General features: G+C 39.4%; 2 protein-coding genes and 1 pseudogene across 5 annotated transcripts; 2 read left to right on the forward strand and 1 right to left on the reverse strand.

Annotated features, from left to right (window-relative positions):
• Window positions 1-347: 347 nt before the first annotated feature.
• LOC106373702 lies at window positions 348-9494 on the forward strand. 4 transcript variants are annotated; one of them, XM_048750576.1, is made up of 5 exons: window positions 348-1946; window positions 2045-2459; window positions 3903-3973; window positions 4129-5566; window positions 5647-9494. In XM_048750576.1, the coding sequence occupies exon 5, from the start codon at window positions 7676-7678 to the stop codon at window positions 8747-8749; it is 1074 nt and encodes a 357-aa protein (XP_048606533.1). In that variant the 5' UTR covers window positions 348-1946; window positions 2045-2459; window positions 3903-3973; window positions 4129-5566; window positions 5647-7675; the 3' UTR covers window positions 8750-9494. The 4 variants fall into 4 exon arrangements, with proteins under 4 accessions (XP_048606533.1, XP_048606532.1, XP_022549981.2 ...); XM_022694260.2 differs by having other exon boundaries at window positions 503-1946; window positions 2045-2156; window positions 2325-2459; window positions 4129-5954; XM_048750575.1 differs by having other exon boundaries at window positions 357-1946; window positions 4129-9494.
• Window positions 2485-3853, forward strand: LOC125575185 (glutathione S-transferase T3-like). The gene has a single exon (XM_048750577.1). It carries the CDS (start codon window positions 2707-2709, stop codon window positions 3676-3678), a length of 972 nt encoding a protein of 323 aa, XP_048606534.1. The 5' UTR covers window positions 2485-2706; the 3' UTR covers window positions 3679-3853.
• A 91-nt stretch (window positions 9495-9585) lies between the features above and the next one.
• On the reverse strand, window positions 9586-10570 carry LOC106376748 (annotated as a pseudogene).
• Window positions 10571-14780: the final 4210 nt, after the last annotated feature.

The following is a 14780-nucleotide window of genomic DNA, read 5'->3' on the forward strand; positions in this document are numbered from 1 at the left end:
TCATAATCAGAAGTCTAAATGCAAAATAACAAAAAATTATCAAAATTTTAATCTATTTCAGCACAAAATAGTTAAACTTGGAGAAGTAAATACATTTTAACATATCCAAATAATAAAAAAAAATTAACTAGAAGTTAATTATCCAAACTAAATGTTTAATTAAAATACACTAATATTATTTAAAATAAGTCATACATATAAATTAAAAAATAATAAATATTAAAATATTAAAAAAAATATAATATATTTATTTAGAAACATTTATACACGTGCATAGACACAGAAAAATCACACCTAATAAATATTTAAACCGCTTGATCCGCTAGTGTATCATTTGATCCATCTGATCCGCTTTAGTTTCACTCAAAATATGTTTGATCCGCAACACTTGAACTTTAAAGTATAAATCTGCTTGATCTGCAACACTAAACTTTAAAGTATAGTAGCACAAAAAAAAGACACCCTGTTGACACTAGTCATCACTCTCTCTTTTGCTCTTGTTCATCAAATGTTTTTTTTACCTTCATCTTTCCACAAAACCCATCAATCCATCATTCTTAATCCTGAATTCCACAAAAAGAACAGATGCAAAAACTCTGTCAATGGAAAATGACTCTTCATCAATGTGGGCAAAACAAGAGATTAAGAAACACACGAGCAATGATTGTTCCAAATTCTATCTGCCACTCAAGTATTAGCAGCAGGAATGAACCTAAAACGTAATTAACAAATGTTTTTACAACTCGATGTAGATTGATAGAGCACTGTTCCTAATTGATTTTGGCAAGAAAGAGATATGTTTCTTGAGTAAAGGGGAAAAAGCTTGGGACTCTAGCTTCAAGGGGGGTTAAAGGCTTCCAACACAAACACAAGAGTATAATAAGAGGATTACATATGTATTTAATACAAGAACAGACGTGCTAACAGAATCAGGATACAACAAACAAGATGTGAACTCACGTGACTAGAAGAACACAATAGAGTTTACAGAAAATGGTTTAATTGATATAAGCATTCGATTCATAAACACACAACAACAAGAACAAACATTCTGTATTACACAATGTAACCATTTCTGTTGCACAATCTAATGTTTTGGATCTCGTTCAATGGCCAGAATCAGATGAAGCAGACGAGGGCTTGTATCTGTGATCATCTTGTACGATCTGACACCATGCTGGTACACGATAATTCACCACTAAAAGCAAACACAATGCCTGGTATTGCTGATTGGTAATGATGGTGATGATGATAATGATGGTGATGGAGATCGTTGGTAGTAATGGACTGATGATAATGATGATCGTTGGTAGTAAGCTTGAAAGAAGCTTGAGAATTGAGAAGGAAGCAATCCGAATCCTAGTTGTGTTAAGATTATAAATACATAATGACGATGTGTTTTAGGAGATATATTTATGATTACTTATCGGATTTTGAGTTGTGTGTGTATGATTATTTATGATTTACTTAAGGTTTTGAGTATTTTCCTTAAGAGAGATTAATAAGAGCAACTCCATCCGTAGATCTTAGAGGAGGCACTAAAGTAATTAAGGGAAAAAATTAAATCATAAATGGTTTTATTAGGTAGGAGCGCTCCTTTATTAGGTGATTTAAGGAGCGGTAAAGATCCCAGACGTGGCAGCAAGGGGTTGGCTGGGTCATTTAAGACGAAAGGTCTCGTTTACGGTTTGTCTTTTTTTTTTTTTTTCATCTTCGATGTCATCGACATCTCTTCCTCCTCTCTCTCTCGAAATTTCCTTGACCATGATTGATCCGTTTTTTGTCTGTGATTATGTCGTTTTCTTGTGTGATATCGTCTAAATCCTATCACCGGGTCTTCCTTCCTCGTCGATTCTGTCGGAATCTCCAACGGAGAAAACGTTTGATTCGTTTCACCCACTTCGTCGATGTTCTCCTCCGGACTCATCCATGCAATCAGCACAAAGGTTCGGTTTCTTTTTTATTTTTGTTTATGTGAATTGAATCCCTTTGTCGATTATTTTCCAAAATTTTGTTTGTTATGAGAGTTGCCTCTGTCTATCAGGAAAGATCGATGGGGAAGTGGTGGTTTGAAGTCGTGAGGAACGGACTATGATGATGAAGAGAGTATCTTCCGACAACTGTGGATACGGTATTGGTGGTCCAATCCGACAAAGGTCATTCCTTTACGCTGTTTTATTTGATGATTTAAAATTTTATAAGAGTTTTTCTTGAGTTAGAAGTTTGAGTAGACTTTTGTGTTGATTCAAAACAGTTGATTGATTAAATCTTCATTGTCTTAATTGTGAACTAAGAAGTGTCTTGTGTTTTGATTTCAAACACAGTTGGAGCTGCGTGGGAGACAGTAAATGAGAGCAAAGAGACAGTAAATGAGAGCATGGAAGACAAAGGTCTTGCAGGGAGCAGCAAGATACAGAGGTCACACAAAGACGTCAAACCATCGATCTTTAAGTTCATAGGTAAGTAGAGACAATCCTTTAATGAGTGTTAGACATTGTTTAGGTTGGAATTAAATGGTCTTTAGGAGTAGATAAATTTATTGGCATTGTTTACGTTAGAATTAAATGGATTTTTGAGGTGTTTTGGTTGTTTTATAATTAGGTAGATACATTGATGAGCATTTACACGAACAAATCCCATACTCTCATTAAGTTTGCTTTAAAAAGTGACTAACTTTCCCTTTCTCAATTCATATTTCTTTCATTTATGTGGAATTCATTTCTCTTCTCTTATCAGAAGAAGCTATATTTCTTCTTTTTTAATTTCTCCTCCTTCGCTATGGATCCATTTAGTGAACCTTGTGGCTTTCAAAATCTCCTAAACAGTCAACAACCAAACCCCTCCTTCTCCTACCTCTCTCGTGAACCAAGTATTGAAGTCTCTGGATGGCCTGAAGATGCAAACGAAGATGAAGTCATCTTGTCTGACCGTAAAGAAAGGCGGAAATGGTCACCAACTGAAGACAATGTGCTCATTTCTGTTTGGTTAAACACGTCCAAAGATCCTGTCATGGGAAATGAGCAGAAAGCAATTGCGTTTTGGAAACGAATTGCTGCTTATTTTGGTTCAAGTCCACAGCTTGCCGGTTACCAAAAGAGAGACACAACTTGCTGTAAATCGAGGTGGGGGAAGATTAATGAGGGCGTGTGCAAGTTTGTTGGTTGCTATGATGCTGCAACCAAACAAAAATCGAGTGGCCAGAGTGAGGATGATGTACTGAAGATGGCTCATGACATTTTCTTCAATGATTATAAGAGCAAATTCACACTTGAGCATGCATGGTTGGAGTTGAGGCATGATCAAAAATGGTGTGGAGGTCTGGCGAGTAAAGATAATGTGAGCTCTAAGAGAAGAAAGCTGGATGATCAATCATCACAGTCATCAACGTCAGTGCCATGTAGCCTTGGAGGAGATGAACCAACAGCTCGGCCTGCTGGTGTCAAAGCTGCGAAGGGCAAAAGTAAAGCGGCTGTGAGTAAGGGTAAGACTTCTGAAGCAGAAGGGAAGTTGTGTGTTGACTTTCAGAACATGTGGGAGATCAAGCAAAAGGATTTTGTATTGAGAGACAAGCTTAACAAGCAGAAATTGCTCGACTCCCTAATTACCAAGACAGAGCCATTAACTGAACCAGAGATTGCTTTGAAAAATAAGCTCATTAATGATATGTTGGCTTCTTAGTTTGAGTTTATGGATCTTTACATTCTCTTATTTTATGTATGAGTTTCAGTTAATGTTTCTGGTCAAGTCTGTATTTGTTTCTCTTTGTTTTCGAGTCTGTATACATTTTCTTTGGAGTCTGTATTATGTATAATATTGGCTATTTCAATGAATAATATTGGTTTCTGTTTTTCTTATCCTACATAGGATTGTTTTGTATACATACTCGACTTTTGCTGTTGCAGGACAATGAAGAAGAAGGTAGTGGGAGACTGATACAACCGGCAAAATCAAAAGAAGAAAGCAATGGCTTATGGTATGTTTCAGTTACTCAATACATTTTCACTATATGGCGACTTGTTAGGATTGTAACTGATGGCTAGGGTTGTGGCGCCTTGTTAGGATAGTAACTACACGTTTTGAGAAGTGTTAATGATGCATACTCATTTGCTTTTACGTGTGTGACATCAGAAACAAAGAACAAAAGAAAAAGAAGTGAGTGGCATGTGACAGAAACACACCAAAAGAAAAAGAAAGCTTGCAGTGGCATGTGACACAAACAAACACCAAAAGAAAAAGAAAGAGAAAAACAAAGCTTGCAGTGGCATGTGACACAAACAAACAAACACCTCTTCTTCCTTTATAAAGAGTAGATGTAATTAAAAACGCCCAAGTGCCATATGTATTCTGTTTTCTCAAACGTTTGATGCTTTGTAAATCATATTGTCCTTTACCATTTTCCAATTAAAGAGTTGAGTTACTTTGTCTCTCTTATCAATTTCTCTCTTACCATTTCTCTCTTATAATTTCTCTTTAAAATGGCTTCTTCTTCTTCTCATGATCTTGATAACATGATGGATGAAACATTTGATCAACTTTTAGAGCAACAATTCGAACAACTTTCCATCCACTACGAAGAACGTTAAAATGCATCAAGGTCCAAAAAAAAGAGAGCCTACGTTGAAAGACAACGAGAACAAGGACACATGCAGTTATGGAACGATTATTTTAGTGAAGATGCAACATATCTTTCTCACATGTTCCGACGCCGTTTTAGAATGAACAAGCCCTTGTTCATGCGTATTGTTGATCGACTCTCCACTGAAATCCCATACTTTCATCAAAGAAGAGATGCTACTGGAAGGTTCGGCCACTCTCCATTACAAAAGGCAACGGCAGCAATACGTATGATGGCATATGGTTGCCCAACTGATGCGGTCGACGAATATCTCCGACTTGGTGAGACCACGGCGCTTTTATGCTTGGAACATTTTGTTCAAGGAATCATAAATTTATTTGGAGCTGAGTATCTAAGAAGACCCACGCCAGAAGATCTTCAACGACTACTCGATATTGGCGAGATACGCGGATTTCCCGGGAAGATAGGAAGCATTGATTGTATGCATTGGGAGTGGAAGAATTGTCCGACCGCATGGAAAGGTCAATATACACGTGGATCAGGAAAGCCAACAATTGTTTTAGAGGCTGTAGCTTCAGCAGATCTCTGGATATGGCACGCGTTTTTCGGACCTCCAGGTACATTAAACGATATCAATGTTCTTGATCGATCACCAGTTTTTGATGATATATTACAAGGTCGAGCTCCAAACGTTAATTACATTATCAACGGACACGAGTACCATTTGGCTTACTATCTCACAGATGGTATTTATCCAAAATGGGCTACTTTTGTCCAATCTATTCCACTTCCGCAAAGTCCGAAAGCAACCTTATTCGCTACGCATCAAGAAGCTGTACGTAAAGATGTCGAGCGTGCTTTTGGGGTCATGCAAGCTCGCTTTGCCATTGTCAAAAATCCAGCTCTTTTGTGGGATAAAATAAAAATTGGCAAGATAATGCGAGCATGCATCATTCTACATAATATGATCGTAGAAGACGAACGAGATGGGTACACTCAGTTTGATGTATCAGTTTTTGCACAACCGGAATCAAACCGAAGTTCACAAGTGGATTTTACATATTCTACAGATATGCCTTCAAATCTCGGGAATGTGATGAATATGATGAGCAGTCGGAATCAAATACGTGATAACAAAATACATCAACGATTGAAAGCTGATTTGGTAGAGAATATCTGGCAAAATTTTGGAACAAATCAAGATTTCAACTAATCGGTGTTTTCTCGTTTACGATTTGTATTTGTATTTTTAATATGCTTTTATGTAATTTCTTTTTAAAATTTCATGTATGTTTTTATTTTAAATCATTTTACTTAAAAAAAATTTTAAGAACCCCATAGGGGTTCTCCCAATGGAGGAAAAAAAAATTATCTCCACTAACTAAGGTCCTAAACTTGTCAAGTCACATTATATATTCTTAATTTAAACATTAGGACCTCTAGTGTTTAAACCGCTTGATCCGCTAGTGTTTCATTTGATCCATCTGATCCGCTTTAGTTTCACTCAAAATATGTTTGATCCGCAACACTTGAACTTTAAAGTATAAATCTGCTTGATCCGCAACACTAAACTTTAAAGTATAGTAGCACAAAAAAAAAGACACCCTGTTGACACTAGTCATCACTCTCTCTTTTGCTCTTGTTCATCAAATGTTTTTTTTACCTTCATCTTTCCACAAAACCCATCAATCCATCATTCTTAATCCTGAATTCCACAAAAAGAACAGATGCAAAAACTCTGGCAATGGAAAATGACTCTTCATCAATGTGGGCAAAACAAGAGATTAAGAAACACACGAGCAATGATTGTTCCAAATTCTATCTGCCACTCAAGTATTAGCAGCAGGAATGAACCTAAAACGTAATTAACAAATGTTTTTACAACTCGATGTAGATTGATAGAGCACTGTTCCTAATTGATTTTGGCAAGAAAGAGATATGTTTCTTGAGTAAAGGGGAAAAAGCTTGGGACTCTAGCTTCAAGGGGGGTTAAAGGCTTCCAACACAAACACAAGAGTATAATAAGAGGATTACATATGTATTTAATACAAGAACAGACGTGCTAACAGAATCAGGATACAACAAACAAGATGTGAACTCACGTGACTAGAAGAACACAATAGAGTTTACAGAAAATGGTTTAATTGATATAAGCATTCGATTCATAAACACACAACAACAAGAACACACACTCCGTATTACACAATGTAACCATTTCTGTTGCACAATCTAATGTTTTGGATCTCGTTCAATGGCCAGAATCAGATGAAGCAGACGAGGGCTTGTATCTGTGATCATCTTGTACGATCTGACACCATGCTGGTACACGATAATTCACCACTAAAAGCAAACACAATGCCTGGTATTGCTGATTGGTAATGATGGTGATGATGATAATGATGGTGATGGAGATCGTTGGTAGTAATGGACTGATGATAATGATGATCGTTGGTAGTAAGCTTGAAAGAAGCTTGAGAATTGAGAAGGAAGCAATCCGAATCCTAGTTGTGTTAAGATTATAAATACATAATGACGATGTGTTTTAGGAGATATCTATTTATGATTACTTATAGGATTTTGAGTTGTGTGTGTATATGATTATTTATGATTTACTTAAGGTTTTGAGTATCTTCCTTAAGAGAGATTAATAAGAGAGTTTTTATTTGTGAGTTCTTAAGTTCCGGTACAATAGAAGCTCGGCGAGGTTATTTAATGGCGGATTTAGCTTTCTTGACAAGCCAATCAACGCTTGCTCTGAGTCTATCTCGTAGAAATGAATCGCCGTTGATGCTGAGAGGCTCACGCGCCAGTCACGTGGTCCTTTGCAGTACAAAATTTGTTGTACAATGTTTTCTTCTTCAACCTACGTTATCTCGCCATTTAATGGAGAGTCTGACCAATCATTAAAGCTACATCCAATTAAGATTCTGTCTAAATGGAAATTTTCTTATTTATTCTTATTTTCAATGGAAAACTTGGTGGCCAAGTTCCGTGCTCTGTATTTATAGAAGGATTTAGGTGGAGATAATGTGAACATCTCTCCAGTTCCCGTTCTTCCTTCTTATTATTTATTTTGTTTAATTTTCGCTAAGAACATTCATGTCTCTCCTTCTCGGCTACTCCCCGAAGCTCTTCATTCGGAAACCAGTGTTGGTAAGAGCCTCTGCTGGCGGCTCATCTCCCCTGGTGCAGACCCCTCCTTGTTACGTCAAGGGAGCTGATCCTTGTGGGGCGGATCACGTATTACTCGATTATTCATACTTTATGAAAAATCGTCCTATATTGATAAAAAAGGCGCCTGAGGAGTTGGTGTATAACGATGCAGAGGTAACAACAATCGGGTCCTCTCATGGCTGGGTAGCCTCTTTGATGCATGGCGTTGGCATTTTGCGTCTTCATGATGATCTAAACCCGGTTGCATCTGATGCAAATCCAAAATGCATCACGTTGCCTCCTCTTGTAACTTTGCCTCAATGCCAAACCCAAATCATCACCAACGTGTCCTTGTCCTCACTATCTCCAGAGGAAGAAGATTGTGTCGTGGCTGTTAAGTTCATGGGACCCCAACTCAGCTACTGCCGACCCTCTGCTCAAGGCAACTCCAAGTGGTTCAACATCAGGATCACAAACCCTTGCTTCTTCTCCTCCCGTCTCATGTTTTCCAAGAGACATAACATGTTTTGCATACCTGGATCTGGAGGCCAACTCATTGCATCATGGAATCTCTGCAAAGACGAACACACACCCAAGATTCAGGTGTTGCGATATGTTGACCTTCCCGAGCTGAGCGAAGCAGAACGTGAGGTTATGGATACCTGTTTCACCACCGAACACTTGGTGGAATCGCCATTAGGTAGAACCATTTTGGTCAAGTGTTTCAGACAGACCGTGGACGGTACCAATTTGAAAACAAAAGCTGTATTGGTGTTCGAGGTAACCCCCAAGGGAAATGCATTCTACACCCGCCACCTTGGAAATGTCACTATTTTCATCTCAAAGTCTGAGTCATTCTCTGTCCGTGCTAGCTCTTTTCCTGGGGTGAGTCGTAACCAAGTCTATATCTTGGATGACACCGAGATTGTATTATTCAGCCTTGATGATTCTACCATCTCATCTTCTACTGATAGAGTCGTGGCCCCTTACTTTTTCCCACCTCAAAATATAGAATATTAAGTTTGGGATTGAGTCGAGTCTAGAGTCTGTCTTCTCTTTAAAAGCTTTCAGCCATCAAAATATAATCTGTTTTAGTTTACTCTATGTGAAAATAGAGTTCCAGCTAAAACAAAATTAATTAATATCTCAATAATTTACAACACTTGTGTTTTGTGAAAGGACCCATAACTAATGTGATCGATCTTCAAAGACCCATCTTATATCTTCTCATTTTTTTCTATATCTTTGGGGGTCCTCAATTCTGAATCTCATCAAATTAGATCAAATTTGGTTCTTCTAATAAATTACACATCAAAAGTTGTAACTTCAATGATCAGTATAAGATAGATGTACTGACAAGATTGGGGACCATTCATTGTTTAAAGCTTACAAACTTTTTCCCCAATTTTGGTTCCATCATTTTCTTACACTTTGATATGCTTTTTTTATAATTGAGTTCATGTCTTCTTCTCAACATGGGATAGTTTCAAAGTCCTCCAATATATTATAGCATAAAATCAAACACATTTTCAATGAAATTTAATTAACATTAACTCTATTATTTTAACATTCTTATGGATGTCAATATGTTATGGACGAGCTCTTCCTTTCAAGTTTCCTTTATTTAGATCAACATGGGTCTCTGCATGTTCCTAATTGGGTTTGGCAAGAGAGAGAGAGATATTTCTTGAGTAAAAGGAAAAAAAGCTTGGGACTCTAGCTTCAAGTGGTGTTAAAGGTTTCCAACAGAAACACAAGAGTATAATAAGAACATACATGCTACAGAAACAGGATACAACAAGACAAGATGTGAGCTTGCGCGACTAGAAAAACACAATAAAGTTAACAGAAAATGGTTTAATTGATCCAAATTGAATTCAAATCATCAAAGGCTTAGTTACATGGAAGAAAGAAGAAGATGTAAATGTTGATAACACACATAAGCATTCGATTCATAAACACACATTCCGTATTACACAATGTAACCAAACTAATGTTTTGGATCTTGTTTCAATGGCGAGAATCAGATGAAGCAGACGAGGGCTTTGTACGCTCTGATACCGGGCTGGTACACGTAAACCGGATAATTCAGCACTAATGCCTGGAATATGGTAAGGATGGTGATGATGAATTGATGATGATTGTTAGGTAGTAATTGGATTGATGATGGTGATGGTAAGGATCAAACCAAGCATGAAGCATTGGTGCGTTAATGGACTGAAGGGGACCCCTCTTGAGAAAAAAACTGACTTTGGCCATAACCTGTCTGAAACGACGTCGTTGTAGCGGGGAAGCAAACATAAACCCTCCTCCTCCACTTGCGGCTGAATCAGCAGCTCCGCCGCCGTTGTTCCACGTCACCAGTCGATGATTCCGTTGCGACTTTCCGAGCTCGCCGTCGATGAATCAAATATTAACGGATTGCTCTGGCCAGAGAACAGAGCATGCTCTGTTTGATCAGCGAAAGGAGGACCCTTTTGGAAGGAGTGAAGCAAGAGAGGAAGGTCTTGGCTTTGTGTAGTGGCTTCTGACGGTGGCTGATGATAATGCGGCGGAGGAGCTCCCGATGAAAGAGACGCCGGTAGAAAACTCAACTGATGATGCTCTGTTTCTTCACCGGAACCACCGCGAATTCTCGTCGCCGGCGGAGGAAGCTCAGCGAGGCCAATCAACGGCTTTGCTTGGTCCGAGTCATTCTTGACCATCGTAGAACTGAATCGCCGTTGGAGCTGAGAGCCTCACGCGCCGGTCACGTGGTCCTTTGGCCGTACAGACTTTGCTGTGTCTGTCTTTTGTAAAATAACTGAACAACCTGTCTCTTATTGATGTGGTACAAGGGTTTTATATACAACTCTACTCGACAATGTAGATCCTTATCTATAGGATCTTGTATATATCGACACACTTTTCATATATATCTCTAACATATATCATCATTATCCAATACTCCCCCTCAATTTGGGAAGATGGAAATTTCGAACTCCCATCGAATGTAACAGCTTCTCAAATTGGACTCTTCCAAGTGCCTTGGTTAGAACATCTGCAAGCTGCTCATTCGTTCTTACATGAACGGTAGTGATCATCCCTGCCTTGATCGAATCTCTGACTTGATGGCAGTCAGATTCCACATGCTTCGTCCTTTCATGAAAAACAAGATTAGTAGCTATGTATATTGCCGATTTGCTGTCGCAAAATAGTCTAACTAGATCCTTAGGAGATGCTCCCAAGTCATGTAACAAGCGTCTCAGCCATTTGATTTCTCTTGATGCTTCTGCCATGAACATGTACTCTGCTTCAGCTGAGGAATGTGACACTACATCCTGCTTCTGCGTTCGCCATGAGATAACTGAGTCTCCTACCATTTCTACATACACACTCAACGATCGTCTGGAAGTGGGACAAGACTGCCAGTCTGCGTCGCAGTATACTGATAGACTGAGATCGGGGTTTGAGCTCAGAAGAATTCCCTGACCTGCAGTTCCTTTCAAGTACCTGACAACTCGAAGAGCTGCTTCCCACTGCGTCACCCTAGGCGTTTGCATAAACTGAGCCAGAATATGAACAGAGTACGAGATGTCTGGTCGCGTGATTGACAAGTATATCAGCTTCCCCACCAATCTTCTGTATTGTCCTGCTTGTTGAATAAACAGACTTTTATCTCTTCCAAGTTGGTGTTGCTGCTCCATTGGTGTTGTACATGGCTTAGCTCCTAGTAATCCAACCTCTGCAATTAGATCCAACGTATACTTTCTTTGTGTAAGCATGAAGCCTTCACTTCCTCTTCCAACTTCAATGCCCAAAAAATACTTGAGCTTTCCTAGATCTTTCATATGGAAACACCTCCCAAGATACTCTTTGAATTTCACCAGAACATTCATGTCATTCCCACATACTACTAGATCGTCCACATATATAAGAACTCTAATTTCAACATGACCCTTAGTATACATAAACAGCGAGTAATCTTCATATGAGTGTTTAAAACCAGCGTTTGTCAATGCCTCACTTAGTTTCGCATACCAACACCTCGAGGCCTGTTTTAGTCCATACACAGCTTTGTGTAGCCTACACACTTTCTTTGGGTCAGAATGAGCAAACTCCTGTGGGAGTTTCATGTATACTTCTTCTTTGAGTTCTCCATGCAAGAATGCATTTTGTACATCCATTTGGTGGACAATCCAGCCTTTGCCTACCACTACACGCAACAAGCTTCGAACAGTCGTCATCTTAGCTACCGGCGCTAATGTCCCAGTGAAATCTACTCCTTCTACTTGTCTGTTCCCGAGGGCCACTAGTCTTGATTTGTGTCTCTTGACTGTACCATCTGCGCCATACTTGTATTTATATAACCACATATTGCCGATGGCTTCCTTCCCCGGCGGTAAGTCGACGATGCTGAATGTTTTGTTGAGAATAAAAGCATCAATTTCATCATTCATAGAGTCTCGCCACACGTCATACTGCACTGCTTCTCTATAACTCTTTGGTGCAACTCCTTTGGTGACTGCAGCTAGAAATGCTTTGTGTGCCTCAGAAAAATTCTCATCAGACACATAATTTACCAAAGGATATGGTGTGGAATTCGTACCTGAGACCATCATCGAAGGCTCTTGATCTGAGCTGGGAAGAACGTGATGGGGGTTGTCGAGGCACTTCGCATTGTAGCTGACATAATCTCGTAGTTTCACTGAAGGGATCTTTTTTCTATGACCTCTTCCTAAATCTGGTTCTTTTACTTCTTCAGTGCTAACTGTCACCGGTTGATCACCCTCTGCATTGTTACTTTCGTTGAGTCCCCCTTGTACATTAGACTCATTTGCCTCTGCAGACTTACTTTCCTCCATCGCCAAAAAAACACCATCTGCTGCAGTCACTTGTTCTGCTCCTTCTACCGTACGAGCCACGATTTGTTTCTCCTTAGCCACATCAATAAAATCACTCCCCCTCTCTTCAGTATCCAAGCCAGAGTTGATAATCCAATCATCATCAGGTCCCCCAGTCAAGTTGGTTTCATCCACCTGAGCCGACTCTGTTTCTTTATACAGAAAAACGTCTTCCTTGAACACGACATCTCGAGAGACGAGGAACTCGTTTGTTTCAACATCATACACTCGCCATCCTTTCTTCCCAAAAGGATACCCTACAGAAACACAATTTCTGCTTCTAGGACTGAATTTATCTCTACTCCTGTCCTTTCTATGCACGTAGCACAATGAGCCAAACACCTTCAGAGAATTGTTATGCGGCTTCTTCTCAAATAAAACTTCATACGGTGATTTTCCTTGAAGAATTTTTGAAGGAGTCATATTAATGACATGAGTTGCCGATGATATTGCTTCTCCCCAAAACTTCACAGGCAACTTGGATTGAAACAGCATTGCTCTTGCTACATTTAGAATGTGCCTATGCTTCCTTTCCACTCTACCATTTTGTTGTGGAGTATAGAAGCAAGCTGTCTGATGTATAATGCCATTGCCAGCAAAGAATGTACTCAAACCCATAAACTCCTGTCCGTTGTCACTACGTACTGTCTGCACACTTTTACCAAATTGTTTTTCTGCATACTTACAGAATCTTTCTACTACTTTTCGTACTTCTGACTTTGCAACCATCAGATAAGTCCATACGGCCCTGGAATGATCGTCTACTATTGTTAGAAAATATACTGCACCATTCGAGGAAGGCACTCGGTTGGGACCCCATATGTCCATATGTATTAACTCGAAACACTTTGTAGTTTTATTGCAACTTTTGAAAAACACATCCCTAGTTTGTTTAGTTCTAAAACAAATGTCACAAAGACTGGAGCAAACATTATTCTTAACACCAGAAATCATAGGTAAAACAGAGAAAGCTGGATGTCCTAATCTTAGATGCCACAACAACTGATCTGCCTTGCTCTGAAATGCATTGCTTCTGGCCATTGAAACATCCTTGAAGTAGTACACCCCATCACGCTCCTCACCTGCTCCAATCAAAGTCTTCGAAGAACGGTCCTGCAACAAACATATAGCATCAGTGAACAAAGCGAAACAGTTCATATGTCTCAGCAATTTAGAAACTGATATCAGTGAGCACTCCAATCTCGGCACATATAACACATCCTTGAGTGAAATTGTGTCACTCAATACGAGATCACCCATGCTCGTTGAAGCCGTGGTTCCTCCATCAGCGAAACCCACAAGACAAGGTGACGTGTCTCTCACGTTCACAAGTTGAGAAAGCTTTCCGGTCATATGGTGTGAGGCACCTGTGTCGATAATAAAATCTCCAAGTGTTTTACCTGATAGTTTATCATTACCACCATTCGACTTCCCTTCTTGAATGATCTGCGTGATTTTGCTCCATTGCTCAGGGGTAAGTTCGTTTGAAGCAGAGCCATGTGAGCTAGTTGCAGTCATTCTAACTCCATCACTAGCCTTGCCAGACTAACCCGCGTAGGGGTTGAATATTTTCTTCCTTCAATGTATCCAGTGAAGATAGCAGGGTACGCGAACCGCTTACGATCATCCCGAGACCACCCTTCGCATCTCTCAAATGCTGCTATTATCTCCTGAGTAGATGGCCCAGCTTCGATATGAACTCCCAACATCTCCCAGAAAGAAGTCAACTCCTTTGTAACAACACAGTGAGGTCTCTCAAGGTCCTCGATGTACTCGCAGTTTAGACCAGTGAGGTTTTCAAACTCTAACAGTGAAAACCTCACAGTTTCTGGACCAACGAGACTTCACAGCTCATACTTCTTCTTTATGTCCAGCTGGAAACCGAGCATGTAGTGAACCAGCCTTGAAGCCCAATCAAATCCCAGATCTTGGAACTTGATGAAAACTCCCAACTTCGACTCCTTCAGCTCTTCATATTCGTCATCATGAAGAGCTTTCTTTAAAGCAGTATGCAACGTCCAACAAGTATGATACGAAATGCTATGCACTGCGGGGGCTCTTAATGTATGTATCCTACGGGGGGAGTTCTGGTATATCCATTTTTTGCCTGCAAAACAATCAAAGACAATTATCTCAAAACAATCAAAGACTTATAATTAAGTCAACCA

Source organism: Brassica napus, chromosome C3 (assembly GCF_020379485.1).
Source record: "Brassica napus cultivar Da-Ae chromosome C3, Da-Ae, whole genome shotgun sequence".
In the NCBI taxonomy this organism is placed as follows: domain Eukaryota; kingdom Viridiplantae; phylum Streptophyta; class Magnoliopsida; order Brassicales; family Brassicaceae; genus Brassica; species Brassica napus.

Coding starts and splice junctions, on each gene's coding strand:
- LOC125575185 (XM_048750577.1), top strand. CDS start 2,707: ATGTGGAATTCATTTCTCTTCTCTTATCAGAAGAAGCTATATTTCTTC.
- LOC106373702 (XM_048750574.1), top strand. CDS start 4,644: ATGCAGTTATGGAACGATTATTTTAGTGAAGATGCAACATATCTTTCT.